The 18,252-nt window shown below is 59.3% G+C and overlaps 4 protein-coding genes and 1 non-coding gene across 5 annotated transcripts; 3 read left to right on the plus strand and 2 right to left on the minus strand.

The window, feature by feature from the left end:
- Positions 1–617: 617 nt before the first annotated feature.
- On the minus strand, positions 618–4,415 carry SPRG_06763 (splicing factor 3B subunit 1). Its single transcript, XM_012345769.1, has one exon. It carries the CDS (start codon positions 4,370–4,372, stop codon positions 665–667), a length of 3,708 nt encoding a protein of 1,235 aa, XP_012201159.1. The 5' UTR covers positions 4,373–4,415; the 3' UTR covers positions 618–664.
- A 548-nt stretch (positions 4,416–4,963) lies between these two features.
- On the plus strand, positions 4,964–14,177 carry SPRG_20216 (hypothetical protein; the record flags this gene model as incomplete). Its single annotated transcript, XM_012345815.1, has 4 exons — positions 4,964–5,763; positions 5,819–5,909; positions 5,956–6,805; positions 6,889–14,177. The coding sequence occupies 4 exons, from the start codon at positions 4,964–4,966 to the stop codon at positions 14,175–14,177; spliced, it is 9,030 nt and encodes a 3,009-aa protein (XP_012201205.1).
- A 519-nt stretch (positions 14,178–14,696) lies between these two features.
- On the plus strand, positions 14,697–15,429 carry SPRG_06764 (hypothetical protein). The gene is made up of 2 exons (XM_012345770.1): positions 14,697–14,840; positions 14,888–15,429. The coding sequence occupies exons 1-2, from the start codon at positions 14,756–14,758 to the stop codon at positions 15,307–15,309; spliced, it is 507 nt and encodes a 168-aa protein (XP_012201160.1). The 5' UTR covers positions 14,697–14,755; the 3' UTR covers positions 15,310–15,429.
- A 261-nt stretch (positions 15,430–15,690) lies between these two features.
- SPRG_20217 (hypothetical protein) lies at positions 15,691–16,509 on the minus strand (the record flags this gene model as incomplete). Its single annotated transcript, XM_012345816.1, has 5 exons — positions 15,691–15,885; positions 15,933–16,177; positions 16,229–16,280; positions 16,327–16,431; positions 16,477–16,509. The coding sequence occupies 5 exons, from the start codon at positions 16,507–16,509 to the stop codon at positions 15,691–15,693; spliced, it is 630 nt and encodes a 209-aa protein (XP_012201206.1).
- Positions 16,510–18,151: 1,642 nt separating this feature from the next.
- Positions 18,152–18,223, plus strand: SPRG_30091. The gene has a single exon. It is a non-coding gene; the product is annotated as a tRNA-Asp (tRNA).
- The last annotated feature ends 29 nt before the right edge of the window (positions 18,224–18,252 follow it).

Here is an 18,252-nt window from a genome sequence, read left to right on the forward strand (position 1 = left end):
AAGCGCGTGCCGGCGTCAATGTTGGAGTTTTTCGAGGAGAGTGAATCCGAGTCGGACCCGGGCTTCGAGGTGGGCGATGTCGTGATGGACAAGAAAAGCATGCTCTCACGCGCTTCAAGGCGCTGCGCTGGGTTGACGAGCGCAACCAGCGCGTACAGATGTCTTCGATCCGCATCCAACTCGCGGCAGATATTTTCAGTGGCACGGGCGACATCTTTGACTGCATGGCCGTCGAAGCGCATTCTCAAGACGTGTACTGGCAGCGAGGGCCCGTGGTGCCAACCGAATGCGCACTTGCCAGCGTGCCCACGTGTGGAGGCTTTTTTCCGCGGCCCCACGCGGGAGACAACGGAGCACGGCTCCAGCAGCCTGATCCAGGCGTGGTACTTAGCAGCTAACGTTACGTACTTTATCCCAGGCATCTACGCAATTTTGGCGCGAGTGCAAAGGCGACGGCCTGATGTGCCAGATAGACTGTACGTTGCAGCATTGCCGAGACGGCCGGATACTACGAGGCGGTGGCCTTGCACCAGATTTCAAACCAGACCATCAAATCCCAACTGCACCTATTCGCGACTCTTATTCTGGTCCATTTCACAGATCGACGAGCAAATCGTGAGGGTATCATGAAGGTTTTGGTTTATATAAGAGCTGTCAAAGACAACTAGAGCGTGAGACCGAGGTACGACCGCTCAAACGTGTAGTCGCCGTCGTTCGGGATGAGCGGGTACGCAGGCGTGAGCGCGTCTTGCGCGTACATGTAGAGCGAGTTGTAGATCTTCCAGTAGACCTCGCGCACGCGTCGCGCGGGGTGGAAGAGCCCCTGGAGGCAAAACTGCAGAATGACGTGCGCACCAAGCGCGACACGGCAGCCCTCGATCGCGTCAAAGACGGCGCCAATGACGTGAGGCGACGTTTCAAAGATGTTGGGCCACACAAAGTTGAGCAAGTGGATCACCGCGTCTTCGCAACCGAGGCCCGCGACGCCGAGCGCCAGATGCTTGACAGTGGTCGCTGCCGTCTGCCGGTGCACAAGGTCGCGGTCCATGAGCGCGTCTTGCAGCAGCGGAGTGACCGCGTAAATGTAGTCCTTGCCCATTTCGCCAATGTACTCGAACATGAACGAGAAGGCCTTGAGGACACCATTCTGAACGTTGAGCTCTGGCACGCGGTACTCGTTCATGAGCGCAGGGATGACGGTAAACGGCGAGCACGTCTCGGCCACGATCGCAATCGCGACCGTTGTGCACACGCGGTTTTGACGCTCTTGCACCTTGAGGTTGTTAAGAAGCGTGTGGAGCACGTCTTGGGGGCCAATCGCCTTGGCAATGTACCCAAATGTGTTGACGGCGGCGCGGCGAATGCCCTTCTTGTGCGCCTTGAGCATCTCGAGAAGTTCAAAGCAGATGCGCATCCACTCGCGCGCCGAGACGAGCTCCGCGCCGCGATCTGCGATACGCCCGACGAGGTCGATGCAGTTTTCCTGCACCTTTTCGTGACGGTTCTTGAGGATCGGCGTCAGTCGCGGCAAGAGGTCCTTGATCGGCGGCGTCATCTTGGCCATACCAATGACGTTGACGATGGCCTTGAGCGCGCCAAGGATCGACCCTAGGACCTCTGGGTACTCTTCGCCGAGGTACTCGTACAAGACGACGCCCATGTGGCCCATGAGCTGCTCCTGGTCGCACGTCTTCATGACGACCGCGATGCGGTTGATGAGATCTGCGGCCTGCATGCGCACCTTCGCGGGCTTGTTGTTGAGGCGCCACTTGATCGTACCGCAGATCTGCGGCAGGTAGTTCTTGGCGCGCAATCCGAGCGCGTTGACGACGACGCCAAAGCCGTTGAGCATAGTGGACGTGTCGTCCGCCGTCTGCTCTTGGAAAGCAAAGAGGAGCCCGTCGATGAGCTTCTCCTCAAGGTCCGTGTCGATGTCGGTCACACCAAGGTTCTGCACGATGTTGTCGATTGCCTCCATGACCATGCGCCGGTACGGCTCGCTTTCGTCCTTGAGGTCGTCGACGACACGCCCGACAATTTCAGAGGCCCCCACGGCGTTGGCGAGCGCGACAGTCGTCTCGACGAGCTGCTTGTAGTTGCGCTTGTCGAGCGCCATGCGGCGGACCCAAAAGTGCCGGAAAAAGTCGGGCAGCACGTGGCTCTTGACGTATGACGGCGCTACGCCCTCGGTGGCGACGCACTGCTGGACGACCTTGAGCACAATCTTCTTCATCTCCTCGTCCGGCGACTGGAACTCACGAATGAGGATCACCATGCTCTCGCGCGTGTAGTAGTTGGCGCAGTTAGCGTCCATGAGCGGAATGATGTACCCGATCGCCTTGAGAAAGGCCGCAAGGCCCTTGCCCCGATGCTGACGGATGCCCTTCCAGAGGGGCCGAATGACCGAGTCGAACGACTCGATACCGTACGGGTGCGCGGCCTCGGCAAGTGCAGCCAGCGACAGCGCCGTGATCGTACGCACCTTTTGCTGGTCGTCGACGAGGCCGTGGCCAACACACTCGACGAGGTGCTTCAAATGCGGAAGCACCGCACAGCCCATAAGGATTGCAATCTGCTGCACAATCTTGATGCCCGTGTGGCGCGCCTCCCACGACTTGCGCGAGTTGCACACGGCCTTGAGGAAGGGCAGCAGCGCCGGAATCCCAAGCGCCGACGCCACGACCGCAAACGCCCGCGCTGTCGTGTTGCGCACGTACTCGTCGGCATTGTCGATGTCGGGGCGCATCGTCGAGATCATCGTCGCGAGACCTGCGGCCTTGGAGAGGTTCGAGATGATCTCGCGGCCCTCAACGCGGGCGTAATAGTCTTCGTCAATGAGCAGCGGTTCGATGACGACGAGGATCTTGTGCACGAACGGCCGGACAAGGTCGTCGAGCTTGTACAGAATGCGGTCAATGACCTTGACGAGCAAGTGGCGCTCCTGGTCCTCCAGCGTCGGTGCCATAAGCAGCGGCAAAATCTGGTTGAAGAGCGGCCCCGCGCCGAGCTCGCGCGCCTTGTCCGTGAGCTGTCGTAGCGCCGTCTTGCGCTGGGGCGGCGTCCCGTTCTTGATCTTGAGCAGAAGCCGCATGATCTTGCGCTCCTTGACCGTCTCGGCGTCGAGCGCCTCGTCGTCAACCTCTTCCATGAGCTTCCCAAAGTACTGGTAGTCCTCGGGCTTGATGAACGGCATGTCGCCACCCGATGGCGTTTGCGGCACCGCGAGGCCATAGTCCGAGACACCGCCGGGCGTGGACGCTGCGATCGAGAACCCCGGCGTCTGGCCCATCGGTGTCGGCGTCGCCATAAGCTTGCGCGACGGTGTCCGGATCGGCATGTAGTTGGCCGGCGGGTCCAAGATCTTGTAACCGGATGTCGGGAACATCGCGTCGAGCTCCTCATCAGTCAGCGGCCGGTTGCGCTCGTCGATCTCGCGCTCCCAGCGCAGACGCTGAGCAACCTCGGGCGTGATCTGCGACGACAAAAAGTGCGTGCCGCCCGGCGTCATCATGATACCGGGTGTTTGCGCGCCTGGTTGCTCGGGCATGGGCGTCTCGTCCCAGCGCGACCGCTTCCGGCCAGGCGTCGGGGTCACGCCGCCGTAATCGCTCGTCCGCGCCTGCTGCGGTGTTTCGTCCCACTTGGTTGATGAGGACGGTGCAGCTGCCGCAGCGCTGGTCGTTGAACCAGCCGGCGCGGGAGTTTCGTCCCATCGGTTCTTCTTTGGTGTCGCCGCCGGGGTGGCGTCCCAGCGCGAGGCCACAGGCGTGGCCGCGACAGCACTCTTGTCAAGGCCTTCGTTGTCGGAGCGGTCCCACTCGGATGCAGACTCATCAGTGGTCGCACCTTCTGCGTTCGAGGACGAGCCCGCGTCGTCCCATCGGCGGCGCTTCTTCTTCGCCGCCTCTTCGACCGCAACCTCTTCTTCCTCCTGGCGCTTCTTACGGATCTTGCGCATGACCTCTTCGCGCTCGGCGTCAAGCTGCTGGCTATGCATGATTTCACGGTAGCTCTTGGCGGCGCCGTCCTTGCCACCTCCAAACGCGTCCGCGCGTTCCGGCGACAGCATGCGATCGAAGCGCCGCTTCGTATACGCGTTCTCACGGTCCACGATCTTGGTGTTGACCATGCCCGAGCCATTGGCTTCGCGACGCTCCTTGTCCTCGAACGGATTGTAGTCCTCGTCGACGAGGCCGTCCGCCGACCCGTGGCCACGCTTGGCCTGCGCCCGCGGGTCGGCCTTCTCCTCTTCTTCGTCGTCCAGCGTCCGCGAGTAGCCCGCGAACTTGTCCGTGCCCATGCCTCCGTAGAGGTCCGCGTCAAAGTGCGTGCCCGCCGACGTGAGCGCGATGCGGTCCTTCTCGTCCGCCATGCTTCCTGCTACTGGCCTATTTAATGCACCCCGTCGCTCGGCATACAAACATCCAATGAAGGCACGTAATTTTATTCGGCACGGCATCTGTGTGGTCTCTGGAACTAGACGACTTTTGGCCAATGGCAGCGCGCGACGGCTATTCTTGCCACGCGGCTTACACTCTTACTGCGTAAAATTACGTAGCGTCTCGTGTCAAGAATGCCCAGCTGTCTTGCCTGCATAGAAGCAGCATCAATGTCCGAGCGACGAATTGAGCACATAATTCCTACTGTTGGTTTGAATGGTCAGCGACCTCAAATGAGGTGAAGCGGTTCCTCTGTCATGCAGCTGCGCACTTGCTGTCGACTGACCGAACGTGTACGGTATAATTCGTGGCGCGCGCGTATTACAGTGTACGCCATGACCAGTTGGACGCAACGCCTCTGCTTGTCCGCGTCTAATTCGTACATTAAAATATATTGTCGCGCATGTAGCTTGGTAAATGTATGTGGAATTGCGAAATCGTAAAAAGAAAGCGGCTGTCTTCTTTGGCGGACGCTCTGTGGTTGGTTATTTTTCGTCGTCCGTGGGGCTCGTTGAGGAGGCAGCATGGCCAGCAAGGCGAAGACGGCCAAGCGGGCCGAGCGCCTGAAGAAGGCCAAGGCCGCAAAGGAGTCCAGCGCAGACCTCTCGTGGCAGATCGACGACCTGCTCACGCTCTCGGACCTCTCGGAGGAGAACCTACTGCGCAGCCTCCACAGTCGCTACGAGCATGACCTCATCTACACGTTCGTGGGCCCGATCCTCATTAGCATCAATCCGTACCGGGTCATCGACGACATCTACTCGGACGCAACGATGGATCTGTACCACAAGACGAGCGGCGGCAGCAAACCGCACGTGTTTGCGACCGTCAAGACCGCGTACGAAGAGCTCGTCCTCTCGGACGTCGCCAAGCCCAGTGACCAGAGCATCATCATCAGCGGTGAAAGTGGCGCCGGAAAGACCGAGACAACCAAGGTCATCATGCGCTACTTGGCGCGAGTCGCGAGCGGTCAATCCTCGGGCGCCGCGACCGATGGCTCGCTTGAGCAAAAGGTCCTCGACTCGAACCCGCTCCTCGAGTCGTTCGGTAACGCCAAGACGCTCCGCAACGACAACTCGTCGCGCTTTGGTAAGTTCATCGAGATCCAGTTCGACCACCACGGCAAGATTGGCGGCGCCGAGATCATGAACTTCCTCCTCGAGAAGACGCGCATCGTGACCCAGAACATTGGCGAGCGCAACTACCACATCTTCTACCAGCTGCTCGCGGGCGCCGACGCCGCGACGAAGTCGCAATTGCACCTCACGCGCCCGGAGGACTACGACTACCTCCGAAAGAGCGAGTGTTATGTCATTCCGTCCAAGTATGCCATCCATTTGATTCCATCTCATTGGTGCTCATATACTTTCATGGGATAGAGACGACGAGCACGAGTTTGAGATTACGCGTCGCTGCCTCGGCAACATTGGCATCTCGCAAGAGCTCCAGGACAATGTGTTTGCGATGCTGGTACATATATCCTATTTCGTACCTCTCTCACGAGCACATATTCTAGGCGGCGATTTTGCACCTCGGCAACGTCGACTTCAAGGTCGAGCAAGAGACGTGCGTGCCACTCAACGCAACAACGCTCAAGACCATGTCGTGGATCGCGGACCTCCTCCAAGTGTCCAAGGAGGCGCTCCGCAACGCGCTCTGCAACCGACAGCTCTTTGTCGGCGGCAAAGTCATCATCCAGACACAGGACGCGAACCAGGCCCGTGACAAGCGTGACGCGCTCGCCAAGACTATTTACTCATCGCTCTTCCTCTGGCTCGTGACGGAGCTCAATCGCACGATCTCCGAACCGTCGCGCAAGTGGGGCTTCATTGGCGTCCTGGATATCTATGGCTTTGAGAAGTTTGACTGGAACACGTTTGAGCAGCTCTGCATCAATTTTACCAACGAGAAGCTCCAGCGGCACTTCAACCAGCACATGCTCGAGGTCGAGCAAGTCGAGTACACGAAGGAGGGCATTGACTGGACGCACATCAAGTTCCAGGACAACCAGACGACGCTCGAGCTTCTCGAGGGCAAGCCCAACGGCAAGCCTGGCGTCTTCATCGCGCTCGACGACGTCTGGCGTACGAAGGGCGAGGAGGCCAACCGCAAGTTTGTGAGTTACCTCCACGCGACGTTTGGCGGCAACGCAGGCCACGAATCGTATATCCAGCCCAAGGTCGACGCCGCGTACAGCTTTGGCATCAAGCACTACGCCGGTGACGTCATTTACGACGCGTCTGGCTTCAACGACAAGAACAACGAAGATCTGAACGACGACATGAAGGAGCTCATCAAGCAGTCGGGCAGCGACTGGCTCAAGACGATCGTCGACAACAGTCTCCAGAGTACGGAGGCGGTTTCGCGCCGCGTGTCAGCCAAGCCCGCGGCCGTCTCTCGCCGCCCGTCCGAGCTCCCAGGCGACAAAAGACGCGTACGCTACGTGAAGTGAGCGTCGGTGCGCAGTTCCGGTACCAGCTCCAAGAGCTGATGGCAAAGATCTCGGCGGCAACGCCGCGCTACATTCGTTGCATCAAGCCCAACGAGGAGAAGCGGCCGATGGCGATGGACGGCGCGCAGTGCGTGCGCCAGCTCAAGTATTCCGGTATGATGGAGGCGATCCAGATCCGCCAAAAGGGCTTCGGCTTGCGCGAGGAGCACGACACGTTCTTTTACGACTTTCTCGCACTCGACCCGGCCGCCGAAGACATCCACGAGCTCGTAGCGAGCATTTCCGAGATGCTCAACGAAGGCAAGGACCAGTGGCAGATGGGCAGCACCAAGATCTTTCTCAAACGGTCTGTCGCGGAGAAACTCAAGCGCCTCAAGATGTTGCGCGAGATCTCGGCCGCTCGCACGCTCCAGCGCGGATACCACGTCTGGAAGCGCACCCAGTGCGCAATCAAGATCCAAAGCGCCGTGCGCTCGTGGCGGGCGCAGAAGGAGCTCGGACTCCTGCGGTCTGCGGCCTACACCGTCATGAAGATGGCCCGAGGTTTTGCCGCGCGCTCCAAGTACAAGCGCCTTATCGTCGTCCACCGCGAGCGCGTCGCGGCGGCCGTCAAGATCCAAGCGATCGCGCGTGGGTTTGTGATTCGCCAGCGCGACCTTCTGCATCCGTTTGCGGGCTTGGGCGCCAAGGAGCTCGACGCGCGCATTAAGGAAATCGAGGCTGAAATTGCGGTCGCGGCCAAGAAGAAGCAGTTTGACAAGTGCACGAGCTTGCAAAAGGACTTGGACGCGACGCTGGAGGCGCGTCGACTCGTGCGCACGCCCAAGGAAGTCGACGCCGAGATCGCCGAGCTGCATGACGAAATGGACGCGCTCGCACGGCAGAAGAAATACGCCGAGTGCTCGGCACTGCAGACCAAGTTGGACGCGCTCGAGGCCTTCCGAAAGGCAATGCCCGAAGACCTCTCAGACCTCGAGCCCGTGGAGCTCGACGCGCGTATCGAGGCGCTCAACGCGGAGCTCCAGGCCGCGATGGCCAACCGCCAATTTGACGCGTGCGGCGCGATCCACGACCGCCTGGATAAGCTTGTCGCGGTGCGCAAGACCAAGCAAACGCCGGCCGAGATGGACATCGAAATTGCCAACCTCACGGTCGCGCTCCAAACGTCGATGGCCAAGAAGCAGTTCGACAAGTGCGCCTCCATCCAGGCGGATTTGGACGCCGTGACTAAGCGCCGTGCCAAAGCCCAGGCGCTCTTGCCACCACCGCCACCGGTTGCGGCGCCCGTTGCTGCAGTCGCGACCAAGCCGACGACTGTTGTGAAAGCGACGACTGCCAAGGCGCCTGCCAAAACTGCGTCGGTCGCCATGCCGCGTGCTGCGCCGTCGATCTCGACGTCAACCGTGAGCGCACCATCGATCTCGGCACCGACCATCTCTGCGCCAGTAATCAGTGCACCGTCGGTGGGAGCGCCTACCGTGTCTGTAACGGCGCCGTCGGTCAGCGTCGCTTCCAAGCAGCAACCCACGAAGCCAGGTCTGCCAGCGGCGCCTAGCGCCACGGCGCTCGTGCCCGTGGGCTCGCAAGCGCTTGTGTCGCTCGGGTCGCAAGCCATTGTACCCAAGAACGAACGTCCGCCGCGCCGCCCGCGCAGCAACTCCAACGACTCGAACGCGTCTTCGCAAGCGATCTCTGTCGTTTCGCGCGCATCCAAGGTTTCCAAGGCCTCGACGACAAAACCCGCAGCGATCCAAGAGGCTGTGGAAGACATTTCGCGCACGGTCGAGCGGCTCCGGCCTGCCAAGGCTGTGACTGTGCCGAAAACAATGTCGGTCAAGGAAGCGGCAGGTGTCATGAAGTCCAACCGCACAGCCGCCGTGCTCGTCGTCAACGACGCTGGTGGATTGGAAGGTATTCTCTCCGACACGGATGTTACGCGGCGCGTGGTCGGTCCCGGTCTTGATGCGTCCAAGACGGCTGTCGCGACAGTCATGACGCCGCACCCGAGCTGCGTGACCTCGACGGATAAGGCGACGCAGGCGCTCAACATGATGCTCCAGGGACGGTTCCGCCATCTCCCCGTGATCGACGCCAACTCGGGGGCCGTCGTCGGACTTCTCAATGTGTCGAAGTGCCTCCATGACGCGATTCGACGCCTCGAGCATGCACACACAAAAGCGCTAGCGCTTCAAAAGGACCTCAACGCGAGCGGCTCGGCCATGGCCCTTCTCGCCCCGATGCTCGAGAAGATGTCGTCGCCGACCCTGTACGACGTCATTGCGCGCGACACGCTTCCGCCTCTCGTCTTGGAAGACGACATGCTCGAGGACGTGGTTGCGGCCATGGCATCGTCGCGCAAGGCTGCGCTGGTCGTCGACGAGGACAAGCGCCTTATCGGTATTCTGACGCCCAAGGACGTCATGACGCGGGTGATCGCGCCAGGCCTCTCGCTGACAACGACGCGTGTCTCGAAGGTCATGACCGCCGACCCGGACGCCGCCGTGAGTGGTACGACGATCATGGACGCATTCCACATCATGCACGACGGGCGCTTCCTCAACTTGCCGATTGTCGACGAGAACGGTGTCGTCGCAGGCCTCACGGACGTTCTGAGCCTCGCCGTGCACGCCTTCTCGGCCGGCGACGATGGCCACATGCTTACGCAGTTTGTGCAAGCGTCTTTTCACCACGGAAGCGACCTCGACGAGCTCGCGAGCAACGCGAGTGGCGCGTCGGCGTTCTCGCGGTCGTCCAAGCTCTCGCGTCGCACGGACCGGTCGCTCACGTCCAAGCCGACGCCCGTTTCGAGCTTGCGTCCTGCACCCGCGCACACGATTGTCGAGACGGCGTCCGTCGCAGACGTGTGCCAGCTCATGCGCGCAAAGCAAACTGACGCGGTGCTCGTGGTTGCTCACGACGGCGGGCTCGTCGGTATCATCACGGACAACGACATTTGCCGTCGCGTCGTGGCGCAAAATTTGAACGCGCGGTCGACGCCCGTCTCGTCGGCAATGACGGCCAACATCAAGTACGTCGGGCCCGACGACTCTGCGCTCGATGCGATGGTCCTCATGCACGAAGGTCACTTCCGACACCTCCCCGTCGTTGACCAGTCGAGTGTCGTCGGCATTCTTAGCATCGGCAAGTGTCTCTTTGACGCGATCAAGCGCATGGAGCAAGCCATGAGTGCGACCGAGGCGCTGCAACAGTCGCTCGAGCAGCAGTTCAAGGGCCAGATGAAAGGCATGGTCGGATCGCTGATGGACAAGATGTTCTCGTCGTCGCTGACCTTGTCGTCGCTGCTGCAGACGGACACGGGTGCACCGGCGCCTGTCGTGTCTCGGACGACCACCGTCGCCGAGGCCGTCGCGCTCATGGCGTCGTCTCGAAAGGCTGCAATTGTTGTCGAGAATGGACGCCTCGTCGGTGTCTTCTCGCCAAAGGAGCTTGTGCTGCGTGTCCTTGCGCTTGGGAATGACCCGACGAAAACGATCCTTGGTGACGTCATGCTCGTGGACCCCGAGGTCGGTCTTCCCGATACGCATGCGCTCGAGGCGATGCAGATCATGCACGAGACCCAAGTGCTCAACCTGCCCGTCGTGAGCCCCACTGGGACGCTTGTTGGACTTGTCGACGTGCTCACGATGAGCTACGGCTGCTTCAGCATCGTGTACGGCGACAGCCGCGACAAGCTCGAGGAGTTTTGGAACACGACGTTTCAGCTCGAAGCTGCGGCACCGACGCCGCTTCTCACAGCGCCCGGTCACGGCGCCAACTTGGTGCAGGCGCAGCGCACGGTCGCGAGTTTGCGTCCGTCAAAGGCCATGACGATCCTCGACACAACGTCTGTGCGGGAGTGCGCCAAGGCCATGGAGCGCCAGGGTGCCGACGCCGCGCTCGTCGTCTCGGGCGCGGGGGCGCTCGTTGGCATTGTGACCAGCACGGATCTCACCCGGCGCGTCATCTCGCTCAACAAATCGCCCGACTCGACGAGCATCTCGGCCGCGATGACGCCACAGCCGCAGTTCGTAACCGAGGACGACCCGGCCATCGACGCGCTCTCGACGATGCTTGCAGGCAAGTTCCGGCACATTCCTGTGGTTGACAGCCAAGGCCTCGTCGTTGGTATCCTCCACATTGCCAAGTGCCTCTACGATGCTATTCGGAAGCTCGAGGCGACGACCAAGTCGCAAGCCAAGGAGCTTGCGGCCAACACGAAGCTCGTCAAGCGCCTCGGACCGATGGCGCACCGCCTCTTCTCTCCCGACGTGCTATCAATCATCGAGCACGACACGGTCGCAGCGCCGCGAGTGCTGCCCTACACGTCTATCTTCGCGGCCTCCAAGCTCATGGCCGAGACCAAGCGCGCAGCTTTGGTTGTCAACGAGCGTGGACACCTCCTCGGCATGCTCACGCCCGCCGAGCTCTTGACAAACGTGCTCGCCAAGGGCCGACCCGTGCACACGACCGCTGTCTGCGACGTCATGATCTCGGCGCCGCAAATCGTGTACGGTGCGACGTCAGTCGTCGACGCAATGCATGCAATGCATGAAACCAAGAGCTTGCATCTTGCGGTGCTGCGCTCGTCGACTGAGCCCGAGGTGCTTGGTTTGATCGACATCCTCTCGCTGTCGTATGGCAGCTTTGCGAAGGGCAGTCCGGCTGACTGGAAGGCGTTCTGGGAGTCGTCGCTCGAGGTGGACGATGACGGGACATCGTCCGTCATGAGCAGTCATAGCTTGCACTCGAAGAAGAGCTCGATGCACCAAGGTGGCGGTGGCAAGAAGACTGCATCCGGTGATGTGCGTCCTGTCTCCAAGCTCCGCCCGTCGCCCGCGCTCACGGTCCTCGCTGACGTAAGTGTGCGGGATGCGGCCATGACAATGAAGGCCGACAAGGCGGACGCTGCCCTTGTCGTTTCGCGTGAGGGTGGTCTGCTCGGCATTTTGACTGACACGGACGTCACGCGGCGCGTTGTGGCCCTCGGCAACGACCCGGGCTTCATCACAGTCGCGGACGCCATGACCGCCAACCCGACATTCGTCCAGGAAGCCGACAGCGCGATGGACGCGATGTTTATGATGCTTGAAGGCAAGTTTCGCCACTTGCCGGTCGTCGACGCCGACTTGCGTGTGAGCGGCATGCTCAAGATCCAAAAGTGCCTCTACGATGCGATCCGGCGCCTCGATGACAACGCACGCGGCCTCATGTCGCCATCGCTTCAGTCGATTCTCGATGCCGACGCGCAGGCAATGCCGCCGCTCTTGTCTGCGACCGACTCGATTTTGCACGCGGCGCGACAGATGGCGTCCAGTCGCAAGGCCGCGCTCGTGGTTAACAGCCAGCAAAAGCTTGTGGGCATTCTTACGCCGAAGGACGTGCTCCTCCGCGTCGTCGGTGGCGGCCTCGATGTGCTCTCAACACCCGTCGGCGACGTCATGACCAAGAACCCCGAGGCCATCGACCCGTCGCTCTCGGTTCTTGACGCGCTGCATCTCATGCACGAAAACAACTTTTTGAATCTCCCAGTCGTGCATGCGACGACGGGCAAGATTGCGGGTCTCGTCGACGTTTTGAGTTTGAGCTACGGCAGCTTCTCGAAGGGCTCGGGTGAGTGGCAGACATTCTGGGACCTCTCGCTCTCGGCTCCCGACCACGACGAGAATGCGGATGGCGGTATCAAGGCTACCAGCAACGGCCCGGTGCCAACCGTCGCGGCGCTGCGCCCGTCCAAGGCTACAATTCTCCCGGAAACGATCACGGTCGCGGATGCTGCGCTAATTCTTCGCCGCGCCCGCGTCGAAGCGTGCAACGTCGTCAACGCCACGGGGCAGCTTGTGGGTATTCTCACGGACACGGACGTGACGCGTCGTGTCTTGGCGCGCGATATTGATCCTGAAACGTGTCTCGTCTCGACCGTCATGACGGCGTCGCCGACCTGCGTCCGAATGACGGACCCGGCGACGGACGCGCTCAACCTGATGCTGCAAGGCCACTTCAAGCACCTCCCGGTCGTCGACGCCAACGGCGAGGTCAGCGGTATGCTCGACATCTCTAAGTGCCTCCACGACGCCATCTCAGTCATGGAGCGCGCGCAGACGTCAGCCGATGCTTTCGCGTCGGAACTCCAGCGCGGTCTTGGTCACCAAGACACGGCAGCCAAGTGGATCGAAGCGATGCGACGCCCGACGGTCGCGATGGCTGTCGAGAAGAACATGCCGCCGCCGCTTGTCGGTGTTGACACGCCGGTGCGCGAAGCCGCCAAGATGATGGGCTCGTCCCGCACAGCCGCTGTCGTCATGGACGGGGTTGACGTGATTGGCATGGTAACGCCCAAGGACTTGCTCCGGAAGCTCATTGCGCGATCGCTCTCGGCCGAGACGACGCGGGTTGCAGACGTCATGACGCCGCACCCACTCACGATGCCTCCCACGTCGAGCATCCTCGAGGGTCTCCACGTCATGAAGGAGACGCGGGAGCTCTTTGTGCCGATTGTGGACCCAACGTCCAAGCGCGTCGTGGGCATGGCCGACGTGCTCTGTCTGAGCTACTCGCAGTTCGCGTCGTCGGGTGACAACTCGCCCCAGAACGCGGCGAGCGAGTGGCGAACGTTCTGGCAAAGCGCGATGGCGATGCAAGAAGAGATGGGCGTCCACGACGACTTTGACGACACGTGCTCAGTTGGGACCATCGAAGACTTCGAGCGCACGGAAGCGATGGCACCGACGATGCCTGCTGTGACGATGGCAATGACGGCCTACTCGGAGCTCGGGGACTCGGTCTCAGTCATCTCGGCCGACCAGACGAGCATCTCGACCAACATGGCTGGTACGTTCCTCTTCAAGGTCAAGGACCACATGGGGCATGTGCACCGTATTCGGAGTCGACCGGACAGTCTCGAGATGCTCAAGGGCGAGGTGCGCTCCAAGATGACACTCCTCCCAAGCACCAACATCCGCCTCAAGTACGAAGACGACGAAGGCGACCTTGCGGTTGTCTCCTCCGACGCGAGTCTCATGGACGCTGTGCACATGGCGCAAGAGAGCAAGTGGAAGTCGCTTCTCCTCGTTGTCGACGTTCTCGACGACCCCGCGCGCCGCATCTCGACGGTACCCGAAGAGTACGAAGGCGGCGAGCGCGGTCTCCCCATCGGCGCTCACAACGGCGCGATCGTGCCCAAGAAGAAGACGTCGTCCAGCGACAAGTCGGTGCTCTTTGCCGGCGTCGGCGTCGCGCTCCTCGGCGTGGGTATCGCCGCCATGGCCTTCCTCAAGTCGTCCAAGTAGCTCGACTTCATTATCGTGTCGTACAAACCTATAGAGAACAAGCGTCGCGTACATACATACACATACTTTGATGCAATGTGATCTCATGCAAGTTGACTACGCCGTATCTTTGGCCCCATCGCTGCGAGCATCCATGGCGGGTCCGCCACCATCATCGACTGTCCAAGCGTCGACTGTCTCCATGGCCATCTCCTCCTGGTACGCTCATCGACCATGTTCCTCATCTGCATCGCATCATGCATGCCCTTCCTCCATGTCGCAGGGGCGGGCCGCGATCCATCTTCTGCACCCAATTCTCGGCGAATACAAACGCAAGGTGGTTTTGCGGCCCAAAATAGCGGGGAGAGGGGTAGGGCAGAAACCTCTATCAATACATGCTTGCCGCTGGTGCGAAGGGGTTGAAGCGGGGCGGATATATCGAGTATGACAGGTCTTGTGCTGGTAAAATAATACCGAAACCCCTGGACAAGTACTTGTTTTTGTATGTCATGTGGGCGGGCGGGGCGTTTTTTATTCGCACGCGACGCGGTCGGCCGCAGTCACTTTCGAATTTGCCGCAGTTTTAAGCCGAACGAACGATGCTTGCCCTCGCCTCTGAACTCTGCCCGACGTCCGCGCCCTTCTTCGGCTTCATGGGCGTCACCTCCGCCTTGGTCTTTGCCAGTACGTCGATGCGATTCAAACACGAGGGCTAACGCACACGTGTATAGACTTGGGCGCCGCCTACGGTACGGCCAAGTCGGGCGTCGGTATCTCGTCGATGGGCGTCATGCGCCCCGAGCTCGTCATGCGCAACATCATCCCCGTTGTCATGGCCGGTGTCCTCGGTATCTACGGCCTTATCGTCGCCGTCATCATCCAGGGCTCGATTGATGTCCCGAACGGCAAGGAAACGGTGTACGGCTCTTACACGGGCTTTGCCCACTTGGCCGCTGGTTTGTGCTGCGGTCTCTCGGGTCTCGCTGCCGGTATGGCCATTGGTGTCGTTGGTGACGCTGGTGTCCGCGCCGTCGGCCAGCAGGAGAAGCTCTTCGTCGGTATGATTCTCATCTTGATTTTCGCCGAAGCTCTGGGTCTGTACGGTCTCATCGTCGCGCTTATCTTGGCCACGAAGAAGTCGACCGGCTGCTAAACCATCACCCTCCATGCTCAAGACGAATACGACGAATTACACTTGGCGCTCGCTGCAGTCTACAACTACTAGCATGTGCTCTTAACGAATCGGTGTCTTCGTCGCCTTACATTTTTCCTATTCTTCGTGTCGTTTTCCAGTACTCCGACACTTCACAGGTGCGAACGCCATCGACTTGTACCGATGTCCATCGGCGCTGAGGTCAAGTGGTCGACACTTGCATTTCTGTGCAGCGCAAGTCAAGGGCAAAAATATCTTATCGATCCTTGCCTACGCGTAGATAACGTGAAATGAAGTTTCTAGGCCCATCAACCTAGCTCGCCGCACTAGCTCCGCACGAATATTTTATTGTATATCAAATAATGTAGCGATACTCGAGATCTAGGTTCGAATACCAACGCGACTCTTCTTGAGCGTCCCCGGCGTGTCGTAGCTCGCGCCCTTGAAGAGGCCAGTCTCGGCCTTGGTTTGCCCGAGCAGCTGCGGCTGCGCTGTGTCTGACGTAAAGTTGTCCAAAATGAACCCGTCCGAGCTCCCCACGACCACTCTCGTTACGGGCGGTTCTGCACCCTTTCCCTACTCTCGTAGAGTTGAGCAGCCTGTACTGTGTGTGACGATGGTACCTTGGGTGAAAGGTGCTGAAGAATTCGCTGGAGCTGCAAGTCGTCCTTCCCGATCGCTTTCACGTGGCGGATATGCGCGTCTATGCGCGCAACGCTAGTCTCCGCGAGCTTCAATTGGCGCGCGTCGGCGTGGGCTTCAAGGCGCTCAAAGACCGTTTGCGTCTCAGTCTGCGCTGTGGCGAGCGCTCGCGATTTTGGGTTGATTTCGGGTCGAAAGCTGCCTTTGGGTGCTGGACTCTCGTCGTCTACGACGGGTATGGTAAATCTGCATCGAAGAAATGGGATCTGGAACGCACGGCTTCGCGGCCGGACTGGTTTTTTGCCCGCTTGCACCATTGCTTCGTAAATCTAACATAGGTTGCGGTTGATGGTCGCTTCAGCGCGTAGGCGGAACCTTGATCGAGCGTGGGTTGAGCGTCGGTGTGAATGACGCGTTCGCTGCTTCCTTTTCATGCGCTGCGAGCGACCGCTCGACCTGACGCTCGTGCTTGGCACGCGCCTGCGTCGACAATCAGGGCGAGTGGTGGTCGCCGTATCACATTACGTATGCCAGCATGTCGTCGACGCTGCGCTTCATTGCATGGGTCTTGCGCTGAATTGGAAGATGCGCATTCTTGCTTATACACAGCGAAAGAAACTGCTCGCAAAGAGGGAATGCTTAGTGGCCTGGCCGCAGAGACACAAGTTGGGCCGCGTCGTCACCGCTTGGTCTTCCTACATCGCAGGATAAAATAAGATGCTATTCTCCGATCGATGGTTGCCACCTCGAGTAACTTTTGCTCGCGCTCATCTGTCATGTGCTTGTCGCTACACATTCAACAAACGAATGATGCGGCATGTTCTCGTTGATCAGTTGATCATGCAAGTTCGAGTACCGCCATGCAACTGCGGAGGCTTGACGCTCAAGAAAGCTTGGAAACTCGTGGGCGATCTGACGGCTCTTGCGATCAATTGCGGGCTTGAAGCGCAAATCCTTTTCAGCCTCTTGAGCTAAAAATTCCTAGATAAACATGTCATATAAAAGGGATGCCTCTTCTTTGACGTGTACCCTGTGTTTTGTGATTTTGTCTTGCACCTTGGCCTGCGTCGCCTCGAAGCGCGCTAGCGTCGATGACCACTTGGACTCTATTGCTTCAGCCCGTCGCTCGCGCTCAGCGAGCAATTCTGCCTCAGTCGCCAGTGCTAGTAGTTATGAGAGCATGAGTTCGAAACACCAAACGACAATGCGTACGCGGAGTTGGTGGAGGCGGCAAAGTAGTGAATGGATCCAACAGACACTGCGAAAGCTCGTCCACAAGCTTCGCAACTTCCGGGTCGTCCTTCTCCCAAATGCAGCGCTCAAAACGTAGGCAGTGGCGAAGCTGAGCTGAGATTACGTCGTCGTGATCGTCATATTGGGTATCCTCGCCGCAGTCACGCCCATCCATAAGATGCACACGGGACATCGAATACGAAAACTCTGCACTGCCCCAGCGGTTTCACAGCACCCGATCGTAAAAATTTACAACTGAAAAACTATTTTAAAGGCATCGTTCAATGAGAGGAGCGACTTTTCGTTAAAAAGAAGTGGATGTATGTGACGTAGATAGCTGTCGTAGATAAAAGTGCGTTCGGCTCACCATCTACTTTAGCTATAAAGTTTGGAGCGCGCTGTTGCGTGGATTGCAAAACTCGATCATCCAACCACTTCGACATTTGATTTTTAGGGCAACACATGAATGGACTGCGGCGGCGCGACGGCCAGCCACCAAACGGCAACCGTGGATCATCGCTAGGATTGGCTATCGTAACTACAAGCGAGCGCTTGCGATGGCCAATGACACATCACACAATATATGCGATGTTCATCCGCGTGCGTAAATTGTCGGTGGCACCTGAATGACGGGATGCGGCGGCCAGCGCTTGGCTTCCGTGGACTCTACTGCGTCAATGTGGTGGCTACAAGAGCGCGTTCTGTGCATACGGTCGTAGCAACGTGAATACATGTATCTCGTTAAAAAGATGTCAGTCAATGAAAGGGAGAGGGCGCGATTTGTCGTAAAAATGAAGAGGATGTATGAGAGGAGGAGTTTGATAGAGCAGGACGTGAATATGGACGTATGTGTATGCGTCGTAGATGAATGTATTGGGCGTCGGAAGGTTGTATATGTGCGTAGTGAGAAGGTAGTGTTATAATATTGGAAGATTGGTATCTCTAGTGGTGTCTGATGTATATACAATCCTCGTTAGTATAGTGGTTAGTATACCCGCCTGTCACGCGGGTGACCCGGGTTCAATTCCCGGACGGGGAGTCTTTTTTGTCATTTTTCTTATACATTTC

This window comes from Saprolegnia parasitica, assembly GCF_000151545.1.
Source record: "Saprolegnia parasitica CBS 223.65 unplaced genomic scaffold supercont2.25, whole genome shotgun sequence".
NCBI lineage: Eukaryota > Oomycota > Saprolegniomycetes > Saprolegniales > Saprolegniaceae > Saprolegnia > Saprolegnia parasitica.